Source organism: Betta splendens, chromosome 2 (genome assembly GCF_900634795.4).
Source record: "Betta splendens chromosome 2, fBetSpl5.4, whole genome shotgun sequence".
Classification (NCBI taxonomy): domain Eukaryota; kingdom Metazoa; phylum Chordata; class Actinopteri; order Anabantiformes; family Osphronemidae; genus Betta; species Betta splendens.
Genome location: NC_040882.2, coordinates 14,162,804 through 14,179,559, shown reverse-complemented (window position 1 = coordinate 14,179,559; position 16,756 = coordinate 14,162,804). Strand labels below are relative to the sequence as shown.

Sequence of the window (16,756 nt, the reverse complement as noted above, 5' to 3'; positions counted from 1 at the left end):
GGTCCGTGTACGTTCTAACAGTTTGATTAGAACCAGAGTAAAAGCTGGGAGAAATGAGTCATTTTCACGTTTTCTCCTCACTCTGGGATTCATGTTACATTTCAATAAATTTGTAATAAACTCCATTGTTTGAGAAACAAAATGTGTCTCTCAGTGTTAATAGTTCTAGTTTGCAAAAAATATACAAATAAATATAGTTCTTCACTCGGAGGACTGGGAGAAGCTTTATAAATGAACCGATGACTGTATGGTTTAACATTATATCAGATTGTCCCAGATGATCATGTGTTTTAGGATCCCTGGGCTGGATCTCCCAGCTGTTCTCTGTTAAAATACCTGGGCTTTCTGAGCCTCCATCTCTCATTCACTGAACATGCCCATTTCTCTGGATCACGGCCCCTTCCTTATTTCGCTTCTGTTTCCAAGACTTCAGTAATCAAGCCAATTACATTAACTTCTGTGTCTACCCCTCTGCACCTCTAAGGTAAACACCTTCATCAAATGTTGTTAAGTACAATATGCATTAGTAGTATTAGTAATATTAATATTGACAAATATCTCAGAAAAAACAGATAGTAATGGTAAAATGTAAAGCGCACATCCCTTAAGGAGACAAGTGGACGCCAAGGGAAAGGGAGATTGACCTGCTGTAAGCAGCTTTCTTGGAAGCTCGAGTTCCTTCCTTTGGATAACAAGACATGACGATGCAGAAGTGAGAACGTAAACATTCTCACTCACAGCGAGATAAGGTGGCACAAACAATTCTATTGGTGCAGAGAGACGTTCCACCAGAGCCAGAGAAAGGGGTTAAAAGGCAGGAGCAACTTGAGGATCGTGGGCTCTTTGCATCACACCTTCGTGGTGTGTGCACTGATCTCTCCAGCTGATTTTTTGTTTGTTGATGCGCACGATCAACATCCATGCTTTTGATTTGCTTTCCCCATTATTTTTATTTCTTACTTTATTATTTCAATAAATCGCACAAAAGGACAACTCTCTCATCTGCCTTTTTATGGGAAATTACCACCACAATGTTATTGTAAACAAATAAAAGTTGAATTATGAACATATACCTAGAGATATAATTTTCAATAAAATGATTTATTTACGCATATGGATGATGACAGGTAAAATTACATTTTAATACATAAAATAAATTTATATAAAAGTGTATAGTATATTTTTTCCAGCCACCACAAAATATAATGTAAAAAACATTCTATGCTATCAAACACAATGAAATAAATCAGAACAAGCCAGTGAAGCTTCTGATGTTGCTCCTCCCACCGTGGAACAGGCTGAACAGAGGGAGTGGTACCAGAGAACAGTCAGGACTTTGTCTTCTCCTGAACAACAGCAGCTTCCTTAGAAGTTGTGTCACATTGATTAATGAGGTAAGAGAACAACGATATAGTAGATGCACGTGTTTCAGGGTTTTTAATCTCTCAATCTTCATCCTATATTGTATTAAGTGTACAATGGAAAGCTTTGAATGCATTGTTTTAAGTATAGGGTGTTTGAGGCCAAGCTCTAGTAATCATTACACTGTTACAGCATGTTAAGCATTGATGTCAAAACAAGCAACTCTCTGTGCAGTGAATGTTAACTTAACTTTTGTACGGTGAGCTACATGACAGATGTAACATGTAACTGTAATATAATAACATGGAAATAATTATAAACGCCAAACATCTGTTGCATCTGTTCTCCTCTGTATGAGCTACTGTGCATTCTGTTAAACCTTTATTAAAACCTGTGAAGTGAAACTACACTTTCAGCTTCACTACCAATGCATTAGTTAATTTTACTGCATGTTTAGTTTGAGGCATCTGCTGAAAGGTTATGTGTCCGGTAACATATTAACTCATTAAGCCCTGTCCCCCAGAGCCTAATGTGTTTTTATTTTCAGTAATGTGCACTTAGAGTTTAGTTTTCCAACACACCTCATAGAGTATGTGATTTTCAGCCACGTGCGTACATGAGCTGACATTGTCAGTTTATCATGGCAGTCATAAACTTTATTGGTTCAGTGCATGGGGAATCTGAGTAATGTGACCCAGCAGATGGACTTTGGCCAGTGGTCAGTTTAGAGCTGTTGCTCAGGTGTGTTTGGCCTTTTGAGGTGTGCTGATAATACAGCATTGCTCTTTGATGATGCATTTCCTGTTCATAATTAGGTAATGCTGATCTGCCCTCTGAGGTCTGAGGTCATGGCTTCCCCCAGCAGTCTGTTGTCAGAGATGCAGTTTCAGTGCAGCATCTGCCAGGATGTTTTCTCTGAACCCGTCTCCGTCCCCTGTGGACACAGCTTCTGCTTCACCTGCATCACATCACACTGGGACAGCAGCGCTGCCATGTGCTGCCCCAGGTGTCAGACCATCTTTGATAGCCGCCCAGACCTTTGTGAGAATTCTTTTGCCAAGGAAATGTCAGAGCAAATCCGAGCTAACAGGCAGAACAGTACAGTCTGTTGTGATGTTTGCACTGGGAAGCGAACGCCGGCCCTGAAGTCCTGCCTCGTGTGTCTGACCTCATACTGCGACAGTCACCTGGAGCCTCACCTGAGAGTGGCGAGCTTGAAGCTCCACCGGCTGACTGAACCCGTCGCCATGCTGGAGAACAGGATGTGTAGGAGGCATCAGCGACTGCTGGAGCTGTTCTGCAGGAGCGACCAGAGGTGCGTGTGTGTGCTGTGCACAGAGAGCGACCACCGCTCCCACGACACTGTGCCTGTGGAGCGAGAGTGTCAGCAGAAGAAGGTACGTTCGTCAACTCCACATCATCATTATGGAATAATGTGTAATTTTGTGGAAGCCTCTGGACTAGTTTCACTTTCCTTTTTTAATTCTCAGGCTGAGATGAAGAGGATTCAGGATGATGTTGAACAGATGATCAAGGAAAGACTTCAGAAAGTGGAGGAGATCCGACGCTGCCTAGAAATAAGCAAAGTGAGATGATCCAATAGTTAAATGTGTTAATGGTAATTAATGAGACAGGGTAATTAATGGTGTTAATGATGAATTTGTCATTATTCAGCCTGAAAAGTAAATGTACATGTATTCACCCAGGTTGTTGGGACTTATTTTCACATCATCAGGAAACTGCAAGGAGAGACACTGAGGAAAGCACAGAGATCTTCACGCTTTTGTTCCAGTCCATGGAGAGAAGTCAGGCTGAGCTGATGGCGGTGATCCAGAGGAAACAGGCGGCAGCGGAGCAGAGGGCACAGAGGCTGATCACAGAGCTGCAGCTGGACATATCAGAGCTGAAGAGGAAGCGAAAGGAGATGGAGCAGGTTTCTCTCACTGAGGACCACTTTCACTTTCTGCAGGTCAGGAGCTGGCTTACATGCATCACGAGCACCAGCCTAGAATAGGAGAAGCATTCTTTTATTCTCTTCCATCCTATTTCTCTGTCTGTCAGAGGTTTCCAGCTCTGAGTTTTCCTCATCTTGCCAAGGCCTCCTCCCACTCCCCCGTCTACTCAGACACATGTTTGGGGACCGTGAGGCAGGCGGTGGCCAACGTTGAAGAACAGCTTCAACTGGCTTTGAAAAAGCTCCTAGCTCAAGGTATAGTTTCTCTTTTCAGGTGCCTTTGTAGCTAATTCTGCAACAAAGTTGTTTTCCGTTCATGTCAAATAAAACTGTTATAATTATCATTATACTGTAGATATATATTTAAATACAACTACATAAATTTCTGTCTTAATTTCCCTTATATGTTATATATAATTTGCAGAGCATGACAAAGTGCAGCAATATTCAGGTACAGTTGGAGTATTATAAGAAGAATAATGTCCTAATAGAAGGAGGTAACTGAGCTAATGTCTGATATCAGCTGTGTTCTTCTACCAGCTGATGTTCGTCTGGATCCCAGAACAGCCAACCCCTGGCTGGTTCTGTCACAGGACGGAAAGCAGGTCTGGGATGGAGATGTTGAGCAGAACCTGGAGGACGCACCAGAGCGGTTTGACACGGCACCATGTGTCCTCGGCACAACGGTGAATAAACATGTCTCAGTTTATCCACACAGAAATGTTTTGTCGGTCTGTTTCTTATGAGCTCTGCAGCATAAAGCTCTCTTGCTGTGTAGGGTTTCACCACAGGGAGGCGCTACTGGGAGGTGGATGTGGGAGACAAGACGGCGTGGGACCTGGGTGTAGCTGCAGGCTCGGTCAGCCGGAAAGGTTTGGTGACCCTGTGCCCAGAGGAAGGCTACTGGGCTGTTTGTCTGAGGAGGGGGGACGAGTACCGGGCCTGTGCAGGACACGCAGAGCTGCTGAGTCTCACCCAGAAGCCGCGAGCTGTCGGGATTTTCTTGGACTGCGAAGACGGGACGGTGTCTTTTTATGACCCTGAGGCCAAGTCACTCATCTATTCCTTCACACAGTTTCAGTTCACTGAGGCCATGTTTCCCTTCTTCAACCCAGAAATCAGTGACGGCGGCAGCAACAAATCTCCCCTCATCATTCGCTCTATTAGTGCGGGCGAGGATGATGATATAACAATATGATCATCACAAGCATTCAGAATCTGTTTTTCTTGTTTGTTTATGCTACTCAACACTGTGGTGTGTAGAAAAGTATGCATCTTTCTCCAAATATGAGTAAGAAGAAAATTGTTTGTCTGCCACAATTATCCTATAAACAGATGGTCTTTATTTCAAACTAATACTAAAGTTGTGTTGTAATAAAAGTGGAAATAAAGCATGAGATAGAATAATCTTGATTGTAGTAGATTTGAAAATAATCTTTGCAATGTTGGGTAATTATATTCATTATCCTTTATTGCATTTCCCAACCTGATCGGCCTGGTGGCTCAGTGGGTAGAGCATCGTCTGGGAAGCAGAAGGTCCAACCCAGTTGATCCCACCAGGTGTGTCCTTGAGCAAGACACTTCACACTAGCTGTGTGGCTGCCCTCTGCTCCCCCAGTGGAGACATGGGTCAAATGCAGAGAGCTGGGTTTGTGTATGTCACAATAAAACACAACAATCTTTATACTGTAGCGTGTGCATGTGGTTTGTCCACCTGCAGTCCTGAAGACCTCAGGGCTCCATCTGCCTTGAGGCTCATCCTATCTGTTAATCTGATTAGCAACCATGAGACTGTAAATCCAACACATGGTCTGCAGTCAGTCTTGCTCTTGTGTAATAAATTATTACTATTATTTGAATAACACAAGTGCATCAATCAATAGATAGTTATATAGAATACAGGATTAATAAAGGGACAAGAACTATACAGCAGATAAAAGTTTATTGATGATGGTAGGAAGTAAATATATGGTCCATGTGTAGGCAGGTTAAAACATACTTTATTGATTCCCATGTGGAAATTGTCAACACTGATTCTTTATACCTTAATTCAAATCTAAAATGCTTTAAACCTGCAAACCTAGCTGGATTGAATGGACTAAAAGAGGCTCAGAAGGAGGAAGGGATGAGGAGGGATTAGGTGGCATCCTGCAAGCACAGAGCAGAGACACACTCACACACTTAGCCTGCAGATTAGAATGAACACAAGCTAAAGCAGGAACGCGGAACCAGAAGCAAACTGCGTTCGGTGGGCGACGAACAATGGTGAGTCAAACAATCACTAAATATAGATTAGTTTTGTTTAATGATGAAATCATTACAAACAAAAGTCATACCTGGAACCTTTGCATGGAATCAATGTTTCCCTGTTACAGTTTGTGCTTTCTTTCTGATGGAGGCTGTTGTGATCTCTCAAACTGTAAAGTCTGAGTGAAGAGGTGCGATGTCACCAGTGGTGGACGAGACAGCGGGGGATCTCCCAGTCAGAGATGTTGGACTGATGAGGGGGGGGCTGATGCCCACAGTCCCAGGTTTGTGTGTACACTGCTTGGATGTGCAAGTTCAGTAATCTTTTTACGAGGTCATTAGAAATGTTTAATTTTTATACATTTAAAACAGTGGGCCTAATGACTACTTGGTCTATAGGAACTTGTACAGTAAATGTAGCTTTAGTTTGCTTTTGTGTGTCTGTAAAATCATCTTGTGTAACTGTCTCCTCCCTGTTCTTTGCTCAGATACCCTACGAGATGTGAAGGCATGGAAGAAGCATCATGTCATGAAGACCAAAGGTGACACTGCAGTACATCACAACATGTCTGTGAATTAAACTCATGACCAAAGTCTCTTTCTCCCGTCGGCAGATCCTCAGCACGTGTTTCGGTTTCCCAGGGAGCACCTGGAGGACCTGTGCCTGCGGCTGCAGGAGGAGAACGGTGTCCTAAGACAACACACGCGTACACAGGAGCAGAGGCTCCGCAGGTACCACCTGTAACGTGTAACATGCAACACATGCACATAAAGACTGTCAGGGACCACATTAAAGCTCCATGACAGCTGGGAAACTCGTATCGGCTTAAGTGAAGAGATGCACAAGGATCCTTACTTTACTTTAAGGATGATCCTCCCCTTTGTTTCAGGATGTCCGCCAGGCTGATGCGTCTTCGACAGGCTCCTCCTGGGTCCAGTGGTGCAAAGGAGAGGGACATGGAGGACACCATCCAGGAGCTGGAGGCGCGTGTGGCTTCACTGGAGAGCCAGAAAGGGGTCCTACAAAACAAGCTCAGCCTGGCCAAGCAGCACATTATGGACCTGGGGGGGCGCATGCAGCACCGCTACAGTAAAGGTGTGTGGTGTAAAGCACGTCAGTCACATGAAGGCGGACAGGAAGAGCTTCTCTCTTTTAAATCTGTGGATTTCAGGTAAAACTATGGAGCTGGAGGCTGGAGTTAGGAGAGCAGCTCAAACGGCCCCCCCTCGCTACGGGCCCACTCTGGAGGACCCCAGGGGAGAGATGGAGAGATTGTAAGTGTTTATTGTGCAATGCTTTAATTGTGCTGTAACTCTTCCAACATCCCATCATTCTTTCTTTCCCATCCAGCAGGTCCAGTATAGCGGAGCAGGTGAGGATGGCAGAGCTGGAGCTGAGCGCCCAGGCCCTCAGAGACACGCTGAAGGAGAAAGAGGCAGAAGTAGAGGGAACCCTGAGAGAGATGAGAAAGCAGCATGCGGACAGACACAGGTAAGGCAGGGATGCACACATTTACACAGTATGTAGAAAATCTGTGAAGGATGTTTGCACCTGTAGCTTTGCAGCTCAGGCGTTTAAAAAAATCTATGCTGCATTTTTCTTCACTGCTAGAATAACTATCAGAGAGAATGTCGATATCATCCGTCTGCAAAAACAACTTTCAGAAAAGAGCACAGCCCTGAGAGTCACCCAGGAGAAGTTTAATGACCTGCAGGAAGTAAGATGAGTTGTTCTGGACATCAGAGATGAATTATAATAATTCTCAATACCTTATTTGATACATTTAGTGACAATTTTGTTTGTTTGTTTCTTTTATTCTTTCTTTCTTTCTTTTCAGGCGTATGAGAATCAGTTGGAGGAGGTAAACACTTTGGCACAAACAAAAACTGAGTGAGGATTTCAGTAATAACTGTGTTGTATTTTCACCTCAGAGGCAGCGGTCGTTAACGGAAAGCCAGGGAGCTCTGCTGCAGAAGGTGGAGGAGCTGTCTGAACAGCTGAAGCAGGAGAGGCAGCGAGCCGTGGCGCTGGAGGGACAACTCAGCACCACCAACCTGTCCCTACAGACCCTGGACAAGGTGCCACATCTGCCAAATCCAGCCAAAGGCGACCATGACTTTATGTGACCTTAGATCAAATGCAACGATTTTCTATCTTAGCAACAGGAGAGGATATCAGACCTGGAAGGAGAGAGGGATCTGATAAAGAAAAACTATGACACCCTACTTGAAAGGTAAAATTCATATTTTATATTCATTCAAATTAATATTTTGTATTAAAAATTTAAGTCATAATTAAATGAGCATCCATGTCCCTGCAACTCAGACCCACAACTGAAGACGGGACTATGTTAGAATGAAAGCCTTTCAAAAAGTTTATATATTCACGGAATCCAACATGTTCCCAACACCAAGTTTTCTGAGCTGCTACCTTTGTACCTACCTTGTATCTGTTTATAGTCACCTGTCCACCTTTTATCGCAGTACTTTATCTAACCAATGCAATGACAATGGACAAGCGGGAAAACCAACAGATGTGGATCAGGAGAGTGAAAAAGTCTTCAGGACCGATGTCCAGCGACTGGAGGAAATGCTGCGAGCAGAGCGGGAGCAGAGAGGGAGACTGGAAGTGGAGCTGGAGGAGCTGAGACAAGAAAAGGAGTCGTTGCAGGAGCAGAGGGAGCAAGAGAGGGGTACAATTCAGTGGCTCCCCTGCACCTGCCATGCATTCATATGCTGTAAGCACAGAGGGCTTTGCTGGTGTCTGACTGTACACTTTGTGTTTTCATGCAGAGTTATCTGTGACGAGCAGAGACACGAGAGAGCGTCTAGAGCAGGAGGTTCTTCAGTACAGAGAACAGGTCTCTGCTCTGCAGGACAGACTGGACTCTGTCACTGAGGTGGGAGCTAAAAACCAGAGCGATTTAAAATGAAATTATTATTATTATTCACCTTTTAGACAGTCTGATACAGCTTTCATCCTGTCTTTGTCTCCTCTTTTAGGTGTTTGACATGAGTGTTGAGGAGCTCAGTGAAACTCTGTTGCAGATTAAGGTTTGCTCTCTTATTCTGTTAGTGCTGTTTTAAATAAGGCATGTCACTCAAACCTTCATGCTATCCCTCTGGCTGCAGGCATTTAGGATGCAGCAGGAGAGCAGGGAGGGTCTGCGTTTCCTCTTAGCTGATGGGAAGGTGACGGATTCGCCCCACGAGCCGGTGAACGCCCAGGCACTGCAGGCTGAGACTGTCCTGGAGCTTCAAAAAACCAGGAACCTTCTACTGCTGGAGCACAGGATCAGCAAAGACCTGCGAGTACGGGGAACGTCCGCCAGAAACTGAACCGACACCGGAATTACCACCCGCCACTCACTGTCCTGTTGCCATTTTCACCCAAAGGAGGAGCTAAACACCGTCAGCCAGAAGATGGAGAGAGAAAGAGAAGAGAGCCAGAGAAGAGTAGCAGAGAAAGACAAACTTTTGGCAAAGCGAGCGTTGCAGATCAACACGTTACAAGGTAACAGCAGTAAGAGCAATAATGACATAACCCAGTATGTTAAGGGAAAAGAAGCACCTCTGAATTTATTTGGAAGTAATTAGGATGAGAATCCGATTTGTGTCAACATTCTGCTGTACAGCTCAGTTAAAGGAATTGGCCTACAGCCCCAGGAACTACAAACGCACCATACCAGTGCAGTACACATGGCCGGCTGGGGATCAGGAGGTGGTACAGCCCATCGAGGACGACCTGGCCTTTTCCCGGCTGAGGCCCGGAGAGTCGATGTTGGAGATTCACCTCAAGGTGAAAATCCCATTCTGACTTTCCTGCTGAAAATCTTTAAGTCTCACGGGTTTGATATGTGGTGTCTCTGAACCTGCAGGCTGCCACATTCACTCCAGCAGGACTCAGAACGATGGGCAACGTCCACCCTGGAGTGGACGTTAGTGATGAGATTGTGACCTTCTGCACCTACAGCCTCCTGGACTTTGAGGTCCACTCCACCCCCCTGGTGTCCGGCGACCAGCCCAACTTCGGCTTCACGTCCCGCTATGCTCTGACAGCCCATGATCTGGGCAGGCTAGGGGGTCAGGGGTCAAGGGTCAGAGTGGAGCTCCACCAGGCGTTAGGAGGGGTCAGGTTTGTGACGCATGGAAGTGGGCAGATGTCTCTCATTGGCGCTGTAGAGAGGAGAGGGGAGCGAATCAGTGGCTGTGTCACTATTACAGGTAGGTACAGTGGGATGCATCATCCAAGCTTTTAAAACACACCATTTACTCACTTGCTCTGTCTGTCTGCCTGTCTGTGTCTCTCCAAGGCTCTGAGGGTGGAATAGTTGGTGTTGTGGATTTCTGGGTGCGTCTGTTCCCTCCTGCAGAGCCCATGGACGCCGTTACTGAGAGACCAGCTGACAGGAGAACAGCAGCAGACAGGAGCCTCGTGCCGGCCTTCTATGGCTGGCAGGAAGGCCATGAGGTACAGTAGCGTGCTGTGAGTCACTCTAAGCCTTTCTAAACACTGCGGTTTGTGACAATGCCTACTTAACTGCTGCAGTTACATGACTACGGTGGAGGGATCCCAAATGAGTTGGTGGTGACGTTGGAGCGCTGCGTGGGCCTGAATACGCGCTGGCCTGGACTCCTGCCTGATGCCTACCTGACATTCAGGTTCTACGACCTGCCCCCTCACGTCTCTCAAACCGTGCAGTGCAGCGCTGACCCGGTGTTCAACGATACCACCAGCTACCCCCTGGCAGTGTCAACACATGTGTTGCACTATTTGAGGTATGAGTGTTACATCTAGTCTCCTAAATTGATAAGTATTGTCATACAGTATATGTCTTTCAGCAACCGTCCATTCTCCTGAATCTCTGTTCCTGCTAAATATTCAAAGAAATGTTTTGTGCTAATTGTGTCTAGGTCTAGTAGTCTGTGGGTTTATGTGTTTGATGACAGCGATGACCAAGTACCACCCACCTATCTGGCCAAGACCCCCATCCCACTGCGAGCCTTGGCTGCAGGCAGAGACATCAGAGGTAAGACAGGGAGAGTAGCTGGTTGCACTATTCACTATTAAACCCTTACATCAAAGGAGTTGGTTTTAAATGACCCCCTCAGCCTCACAGACATGTTTTTTGGGGACTTCAGGGGACTATGTCCTGAGGGATGCAGCTGGTGGGCCTCGAGGCATGGTCAGGATCATGGTTAGGTGGAAGTACCCCTTCCAGCCACCGCCAGACCACCTGCTGAACAAAGAGAGGAAGGAAGCAAACAAGCAAGGCAGTGCAAAGGAAAGCACTGAGAGGGAAGAGAGGAGGAAAGACATGGCTGAGGTGTCACAGAGGCCTGTAGCCAAGCCCAGAGTGAAGGTGAAACTAGAACAAAATCTCAACTCAAGGTGGACACGTATTTGATGAACTTCTGCTTTTAGAAATAGGGGACTCTTAGATTAGGTCTCTGTGTAAATGCTGAAATGTAATTTCATCCATGTTTGCTTGCTTGCTTAATGCCGTTTTATTTTTGCTTTCACCCCAGACTCAGCTGCTCGAGGTAAGAGAAATGGGAAAGAAGGAGACAAAAGCCTGGGTAAGGTTTATGCAGCTGCCACAATGTGCTGCTATGACAAAGAAAGTATTATCAGACTAGTTTCATTCAGTGTTCTTGTCTTTTTACCTGTCAAACAGAGGGGCTCACAAAACAGTAGAAAAGAGAAGACCACATCTTTGAGCCAGTCCAGAGACAGGAAGCGATCCACCAACAGGTCCCCTGACCTTTATGCAGACACAAGCCTTCTGACACCTGAGCCGAAACAGACAACCCCCTCTCATTTACCTACTAGCAAGTAAGTATTGATTATATTTGAATAAAAACATATTTTATAGGTCCCTAAAGCACTGCAGAAATGGAAATCCGATCTTGATCAACCCAGTAATTTGTTAAATTACTTCATCTTTTTTATTTAATATCCTTTAAGATCTTCAGAGAGAACATCTTCCAGACAAACACCAGACACTCTGTCCAGGAGAAGCTCAGCTAGCAATGCTTGGACTTCGGTAGGAACTCGGTTGCTCTCTCTGTCAGAAGCTGATACAATCAGAGGTCAAAGTAGATGTGTGCAAACAAAGTGAGCATTAAAATAATGTTGCTTTTTTTCTTTAGGAACTTCCCTCTGTTGATCAGAGGTCTATGGATGAAGACAAGGATGAAGAGGAGAGGAGTGAGAGTGGTAACTATTCACATACACAGATCAAAGCATGCAGAAACTACTACTTACAGTTAGCCAGCAACAGTTACAGTAGTTGAAATGGTAAATCGAATTAATCCAGTTCTTCTTGATGTATTTACTCATAAGCTGCTGCAGGAGACATCGAAGCCCCCGACTCCTCAGAGTCCAGTACCTCACAAAGCGACATAGTCATCATTCCACCAAAACGAAAAATAAAAAAGGTACTTTAGACTACTTTTACTTTGGACCTTGGGTAATGCAGTAAATAAATACAAACATGGTTCTCTAAACTTCAGGGAGACAAACTGAAAGTCGAGATTCTGTCGCTGACGTTTGAACCGTCATCACATGTGGCGTTGGATGAGTCGGTGCAGCGGGTTTACGTGGAGTATCGGCTGGTAGGGGTTCCCATGGAAACGACAGAGACGCCGATGTCCCTCCGTAAACCCATGGAAGGGGAGGAAATTCACTACAACTTCACACGAGGTGGGTTGTGGATTTGTATGTTTCATAGCCAAGATCTTTTATTAATATCATTCTAATGTCTGTCTGTGATTCTTAGTGATCTATGTGGATGGTTCTCAGTCAGCTCCACTTAGACAGTATCTCTACACAATGCTGGAGGGCACTGACCCCAACCACGGCAGGTAGTTTTGTTTGTTTTTTGCATCTCTCTATACAGTATCACAAACATCATATAACTCTCTGTCTGTGTTGTGGCAGGTTAAAGTTTACAGTAGTCAGTGAGCCTATGGACGATGACGACGAGTGTATGGATGTCGGACATGCTTTTCTGGACTTACAGGAACTGCTGCTCACAGGAAATGATATCATCGAACAACAAATAGATAGTAAGTGTTGTCAGTGAGAATTATTATTATGAAATTGTGAAATTGTGGTGTTTTTGTTCATAATTTCCCAGCCTGTGTTTTATTTTCTTCTAGTCATGAGTGTTGATGAAGACAAGGAGGTGATAGGAAATCTAAAAGTGTCTCTGAAAGCTGCAAAAGCTCTGACTGGGATATATCAGGAGTTTCAGCAGAAGGATGAGAGGCAAGAAGAAGCGAAAGATGAGGAGGAGAAGGAGGAGACAGAAGAAGATCAAGAGGGAGAGAAGGAAAAAGATCAGATACAAGTAATAGATTATGATGACAGTGACTTCTACTGAATGAGATAAACAGGGAACTTGTCCAAAGCATTATGAAGGAGCTACTGTCAGTTTGTAGTATGTGTATATTATTATTATTATTATTATTATTATTATTGTTGTTGTTTTTGTTATTATTATTATTATTATTATAGAAATCAAATTAATAATCAAATTATTCCTTCATTTTTGCTTTCATGTGTGCACTATATAATACGTGTAGTGAAAGAAACAAAAGCTTTATTTATCCAGATTGTTAAGAATAACTGTTGTCATTAGTTGCCAGTATGTTGTACTGAGCACTGTATCCTTCAAATTGTAAAAATGACTGAATAAACGACTGAATCGTCTTCAAAGACTATAGACTTCCGGCATCTGATTGACAGCACACCTGATTCAGGTGATGAGCAGTGGGCGGGGATAACGGGAAAACAAGCAGGAGAGCAGCGATGAGGGATTGGTGGTGCTGCATTAAATGCAGTTTAAATGTATCGGATTTTTAGGATTTTGAACACTAACTATAATTACAGTTATATTAAATAGTTTTTTTAGTATTATAGTAATAGAGGTTGTTAGAATAGTAATGATGAATAATATTCCGTTTGTATTCTTGCCTGCGCTTCCAAGTTCGCCAGGTTAAGTTCCCACCGCAACTGAAGGCGCCATCAAACAGGAGACCTGGCGGTAACGGCTGAGGCTTGTCACACTTTTAAAGTCTTCGAACAACGTTTAGAAGAACGTGGGGACGTTTCTCGAGGCCGCTGGAAGCAGAAAGATAGACTTTTTGACGTTTGTGTCGGCGTGACGCTATTCGCCGCTAAGCTACTTGAAACTGCGGAGCTCTAAATCCAAAGGCTGGCGCTGAAAGTTTGGTTAGCATTAGCTTAGCACATAAGCTCAGCCATGGTAGGTAACGTTGTGTACGTGGGCTCACTAGCTCCCAGTGGCGCTAGTTGAGAATTACCTTTTTAATGATTTTAGTTTAGTGGCATTTCTCGCCGTCGTCTAACGGTCCAGTGCTTGTGGCTAACAGAAGGAGACGATGCCGGTGGTGAAGCACCAGCAGGCCAGTCAGCTGCTTCATAACAAGTTCGTTGTGGTGCTGGGCGACTCCAGTGAGTAGCGTTTACGCCGTCCTCCTCGTTCAGATGATGATTCAGGTCAAAAGGTTGCGTGCCGCGTCATTACAGCATGTGCACGTGCGTTTCCCCCCCAGTTCAGAGGTCCGTGTACAAAGACCTCGTCCTGCTGCTACAGAAGGACAAGTATCTCACCTCGGCTCAGCTCAAGAGAAAGGCAGGGGCTCGCCTCATTTAGCACTGATTCATAAAAAACTGCATTTCCTGAAAGATCTGAATTATTTGGTGCTCTTTCTTTCTGTGATCCAATCTCAGGGTGAGATGAGCTTCGAGCAGGACTGTCTGGTGGAAGGAGGGAATCTCGGTGAAATGCACAATGGGACGCAGTACCGGGAGGTTCGGCAGTTTCGCGCCGACCATCACCTGGTCCGCTTCTACTTTGTGACCCGCATCTTCTCTCGCTACATGCTGAGCATCCTACAGGACTTTCGCAATGGCCCGAAACCAGATGTTGTCATAGTCAACTCCTGCATTTGGGATATTTCAAGGTGGGTTTGTGAAGAAAAGTTATTTGTTGTAGTAACATTATTACTTTCAGTACAACAAATACTTGTTTGATGTTCATTCTTCATGAAACTGGGCTGGCAAAGAATTTACACCTGGGTGATTATCTATATAGGGATATGACACTTTTTTTTAGTGATGTAAAAATGTATACTAGTATTCTAGTTGGTGGTATGATAATGGCTTCGTGTCACAGTTATGCCTGTGTTTGGTTTTGATAGGTACGGTTCTAAATGGACTGATGAGTACAGAGAAAACCTGCGTCGGTTCTTTGATGAGCTGAGTGTGAGTCTGCCAAAGGAAACTCTGGTCATTTGGAGTCTTACCATGCCGTTGGGAGAGAATATCAAAGGTGGTTTCCTGGTGCCTGAGGTATGACACCAGTAACAAACCATGTCATAGGTGCGCACGCAGATACACAAGACTGAAAACATTACCTCTTGTAACCTTAGAGCTAATGTCAAGATGTGATGAGTCGAGTGGTGCGTAGCACTGAGTAGTGTTTCGGAATCAGTTGTTCCCTTAGCGGCACAACTTAAACACGGGTACAGAAGACAGCAGTTACAGACTTTCTTCACAAATATAATTAATTGACTCTGTAGAGAGTCTTAAATTAGATTTGATTCATTTATTTACATCTGTATCACTACTGAATTACTATAAATTTTAATATAAAATGTGTCTGACACATTACCTGGGTTGGTTAACAAGTAGCCACATATTAAAGTGTCATTGGACAAGAGCTCAAACCCTTTACACTTTAAATCTAGCTGCTTGCCCACAAGAAATTCCACATAAGCAATATATGTTGGAATTACGTGCCATAAAGTCATATATTCAGTACATTGCAGAATCAAGTTTGTCACTGGAAGTGTATTTCAACAAATAATACAATATGGTTAATTAATAATGTAAGTGGAGAGTTTCCCCTTTAGACTCGGTTAACCTTGACATGTTTTCTCGGCTTCTGTATTGCTACACAAACCGTTGCCCTTCTGGGACAATCAAACTGCTTTTTCACCCCCTCGCCTCAGATTGCGCACAAGTCATCCCACCTGCGTTTTGATGTGATTGAAGCCAATTTCTACAGTGGGACCCTGGCTGATACGTATGGCTTGGATGTGTTGGACCTCCACTTTCTCTTCCGCTTCTCGCTGCAGCATCGAACAAGCGACGGAGCCCACTGGAATGCTCTTGCTCACCGCAAGATTACCTCCTTGCTGTTGCAGCATGCTGCGCAGGCATGGGGTGTCATTATGAACTGTCCTCTGGTTGCTGTTGGTGAGGAACTTATGCATACTGCTATAGCAGAGTGGTGTTTTTCATACTGTGTAACGACTGCAAAAAAACCTTGGATACAGACGTTACTGTAGCAAAATCTAGTGCTAATTATGTTTAAGGTTTTTTTCCAACATGCTGTCTTTTTAGAACATCCTGATCAGCAGCAAACCACTGAAAAAGCTACCAAACCTGCAGGTGAGCCTTAGTTTTAATATTCACAGACTGTCTAGAAGTGAGAATGGCAGGAGGGGAAAAAATAACAAAAATTTTTATGTTATTGAATCACTGCAGTCGCTATGTCAAATACAGACATTGCAACAACTTCACAAAGTTAGTGAAAAGAAGTAGTAGTAGAAGACATTGCAACAACTTCACAAAATTAGTAGAAAGAAGTAGAAAGTCTAAATATTAAAATAGAAATGTTAAAATAGAAATGTAACACCTTTTTTGACAAATGGCTAATCAGATATTTGGCTCCAGTGGCGAGAAGAACCTTCTCACCTGCACAGTAGAGTGTAGCCAACTGGTAATAAGTTGACATTGCTGCCTTTTCAGGGGCGCGTAAATCAGCACGTGCTCCCATGCACCACTTCCCTCCCAAAACCAACCATTTCTTCAATATGGGTGAGCTCTTGTTTAGCTCTCTTTGTGTCGAAGGGAAAAGTTCAATTGTAACATTCAAACTTTTGCTTGGTTCACTCTTTGGTGATTGAACTATGAACTTGTTGGGCACTGGATAAGGTCACGCATTTTTTTTTTTCCTTCTTTATATACATTTGCTCATCATTTAATCTTTCCACATCCGTTTCCTCCATTTCAACCCAACCCCCCCCCCCCCCCCCCCCCCCCCCCCATTTAACAGGCACATACCCAACACCAAGACCTTACAGCAATTTCCCACC

The 16,756-nt window shown here is 44.3% G+C and overlaps 2 protein-coding genes and 1 long non-coding RNA gene across 9 annotated transcripts; 2 read left to right on the top strand and 1 right to left on the bottom strand.

Moving 5' to 3' along the window:
- The first annotated feature begins 1,277 nt into the window (after positions 1–1,277).
- On the top strand, positions 1,278–4,996 carry LOC114851044 (E3 ubiquitin-protein ligase TRIM39-like). The gene is made up of 8 exons (XM_029142572.3): positions 1,278–1,394; positions 2,178–2,759; positions 2,853–2,948; positions 3,098–3,331; positions 3,424–3,571; positions 3,741–3,767; positions 3,857–4,002; positions 4,095–4,996. Exons 2-8 carry the CDS (start codon positions 2,181–2,183, stop codon positions 4,512–4,514), a joined length of 1,650 nt encoding a protein of 549 aa, XP_028998405.2. The 5' UTR covers positions 1,278–1,394; positions 2,178–2,180; the 3' UTR covers positions 4,515–4,996.
- Positions 4,997–5,448: 452 nt separating this feature from the next.
- rpgrip1 (RPGR interacting protein 1) lies at positions 5,449–14,226 on the top strand. 4 transcript variants are annotated; one of them, XM_055507124.1, is made up of 33 exons: positions 5,449–5,581; positions 5,692–5,847; positions 6,052–6,105; positions 6,178–6,295; positions 6,454–6,659; positions 6,736–6,838; positions 6,915–7,055; positions 7,176–7,281; positions 7,402–7,425; positions 7,496–7,642; positions 7,724–7,797; positions 8,048–8,256; positions 8,357–8,463; positions 8,567–8,617; positions 8,696–8,875; positions 8,960–9,077; positions 9,199–9,362; positions 9,442–9,787; positions 9,877–10,034; positions 10,113–10,342; positions 10,478–10,593; positions 10,706–10,926; positions 11,093–11,143; positions 11,242–11,399; positions 11,532–11,610; positions 11,717–11,783; positions 11,910–12,004; positions 12,080–12,269; positions 12,346–12,430; positions 12,507–12,634; positions 12,728–13,836; positions 13,964–14,045; positions 14,147–14,226. In XM_055507124.1, exons 2-31 carry the CDS (start codon positions 5,760–5,762, stop codon positions 12,949–12,951), a joined length of 4,038 nt encoding a protein of 1,345 aa, XP_055363099.1. In that variant the 5' UTR covers positions 5,449–5,581; positions 5,692–5,759; the 3' UTR covers positions 12,952–13,836; positions 13,964–14,045; positions 14,147–14,226. The 4 variants fall into 4 exon arrangements, with proteins under 4 accessions (XP_055363099.1, XP_055363101.1, XP_055363098.1 ...); XM_055507126.1 differs by having other exon boundaries at positions 5,457–5,581; positions 5,715–5,847; positions 7,730–7,797; XM_055507123.1 differs by having other exon boundaries at positions 5,457–5,581; positions 5,715–5,847.
- LOC114851064 (uncharacterized) lies at positions 9,606–14,080 on the bottom strand. Of its 4 annotated transcripts, none has more exons than XR_008694082.1 (4): positions 13,895–14,080; positions 11,231–11,356; positions 9,841–11,098; positions 9,606–9,739 (listed from the first exon to the last, which is right to left on the bottom strand). It is a non-coding gene; the product is annotated as an uncharacterized LOC114851064 (long non-coding RNA). The 4 variants fall into 4 exon arrangements; XR_003784978.3 differs by having other exon boundaries at positions 9,841–10,800; positions 13,895–14,074; XR_008694083.1 differs by lacking the exon at positions 13,895–14,080 and adding an exon at positions 11,832–12,084.
- Positions 14,227–16,756: the final 2,530 nt, after the last annotated feature.

Bases quoted from the DNA above. Each gene is read 5' to 3' on its own strand.
- LOC114851044 (XM_029142572.3), top strand. From the start codon at position 2,181: ATGCTGATCTGCCCTCTGAGGTCTGAGGTCATGGCTTCCCCCAGCAGT. The intron at 3,572-3,740 runs GTATAGTTTCTC...TATAATTTGCAG, and splicing joins GAAAAAGCTCCTAGCTCAAG to AGCATGACAAAGTGCAGCAA. The intron at 4,003-4,094 runs GTGAATAAACAT...CTTGCTGTGTAG, and splicing joins CATGTGTCCTCGGCACAACG to GGTTTCACCACAGGGAGGCG.
- rpgrip1 (XM_055507124.1), top strand. From the start codon at position 5,760: ATGTCACCAGTGGTGGACGAGACAGCGGGGGATCTCCCAGTCAGAGAT. The intron at 9,078-9,198 runs GTAACAGCAGTA...TCTGCTGTACAG, and splicing joins GCAGATCAACACGTTACAAG to CTCAGTTAAAGGAATTGGCC. The intron at 12,005-12,079 runs GTACTTTAGACT...TCTAAACTTCAG, and splicing joins CAAAACGAAAAATAAAAAAG to GGAGACAAACTGAAAGTCGA.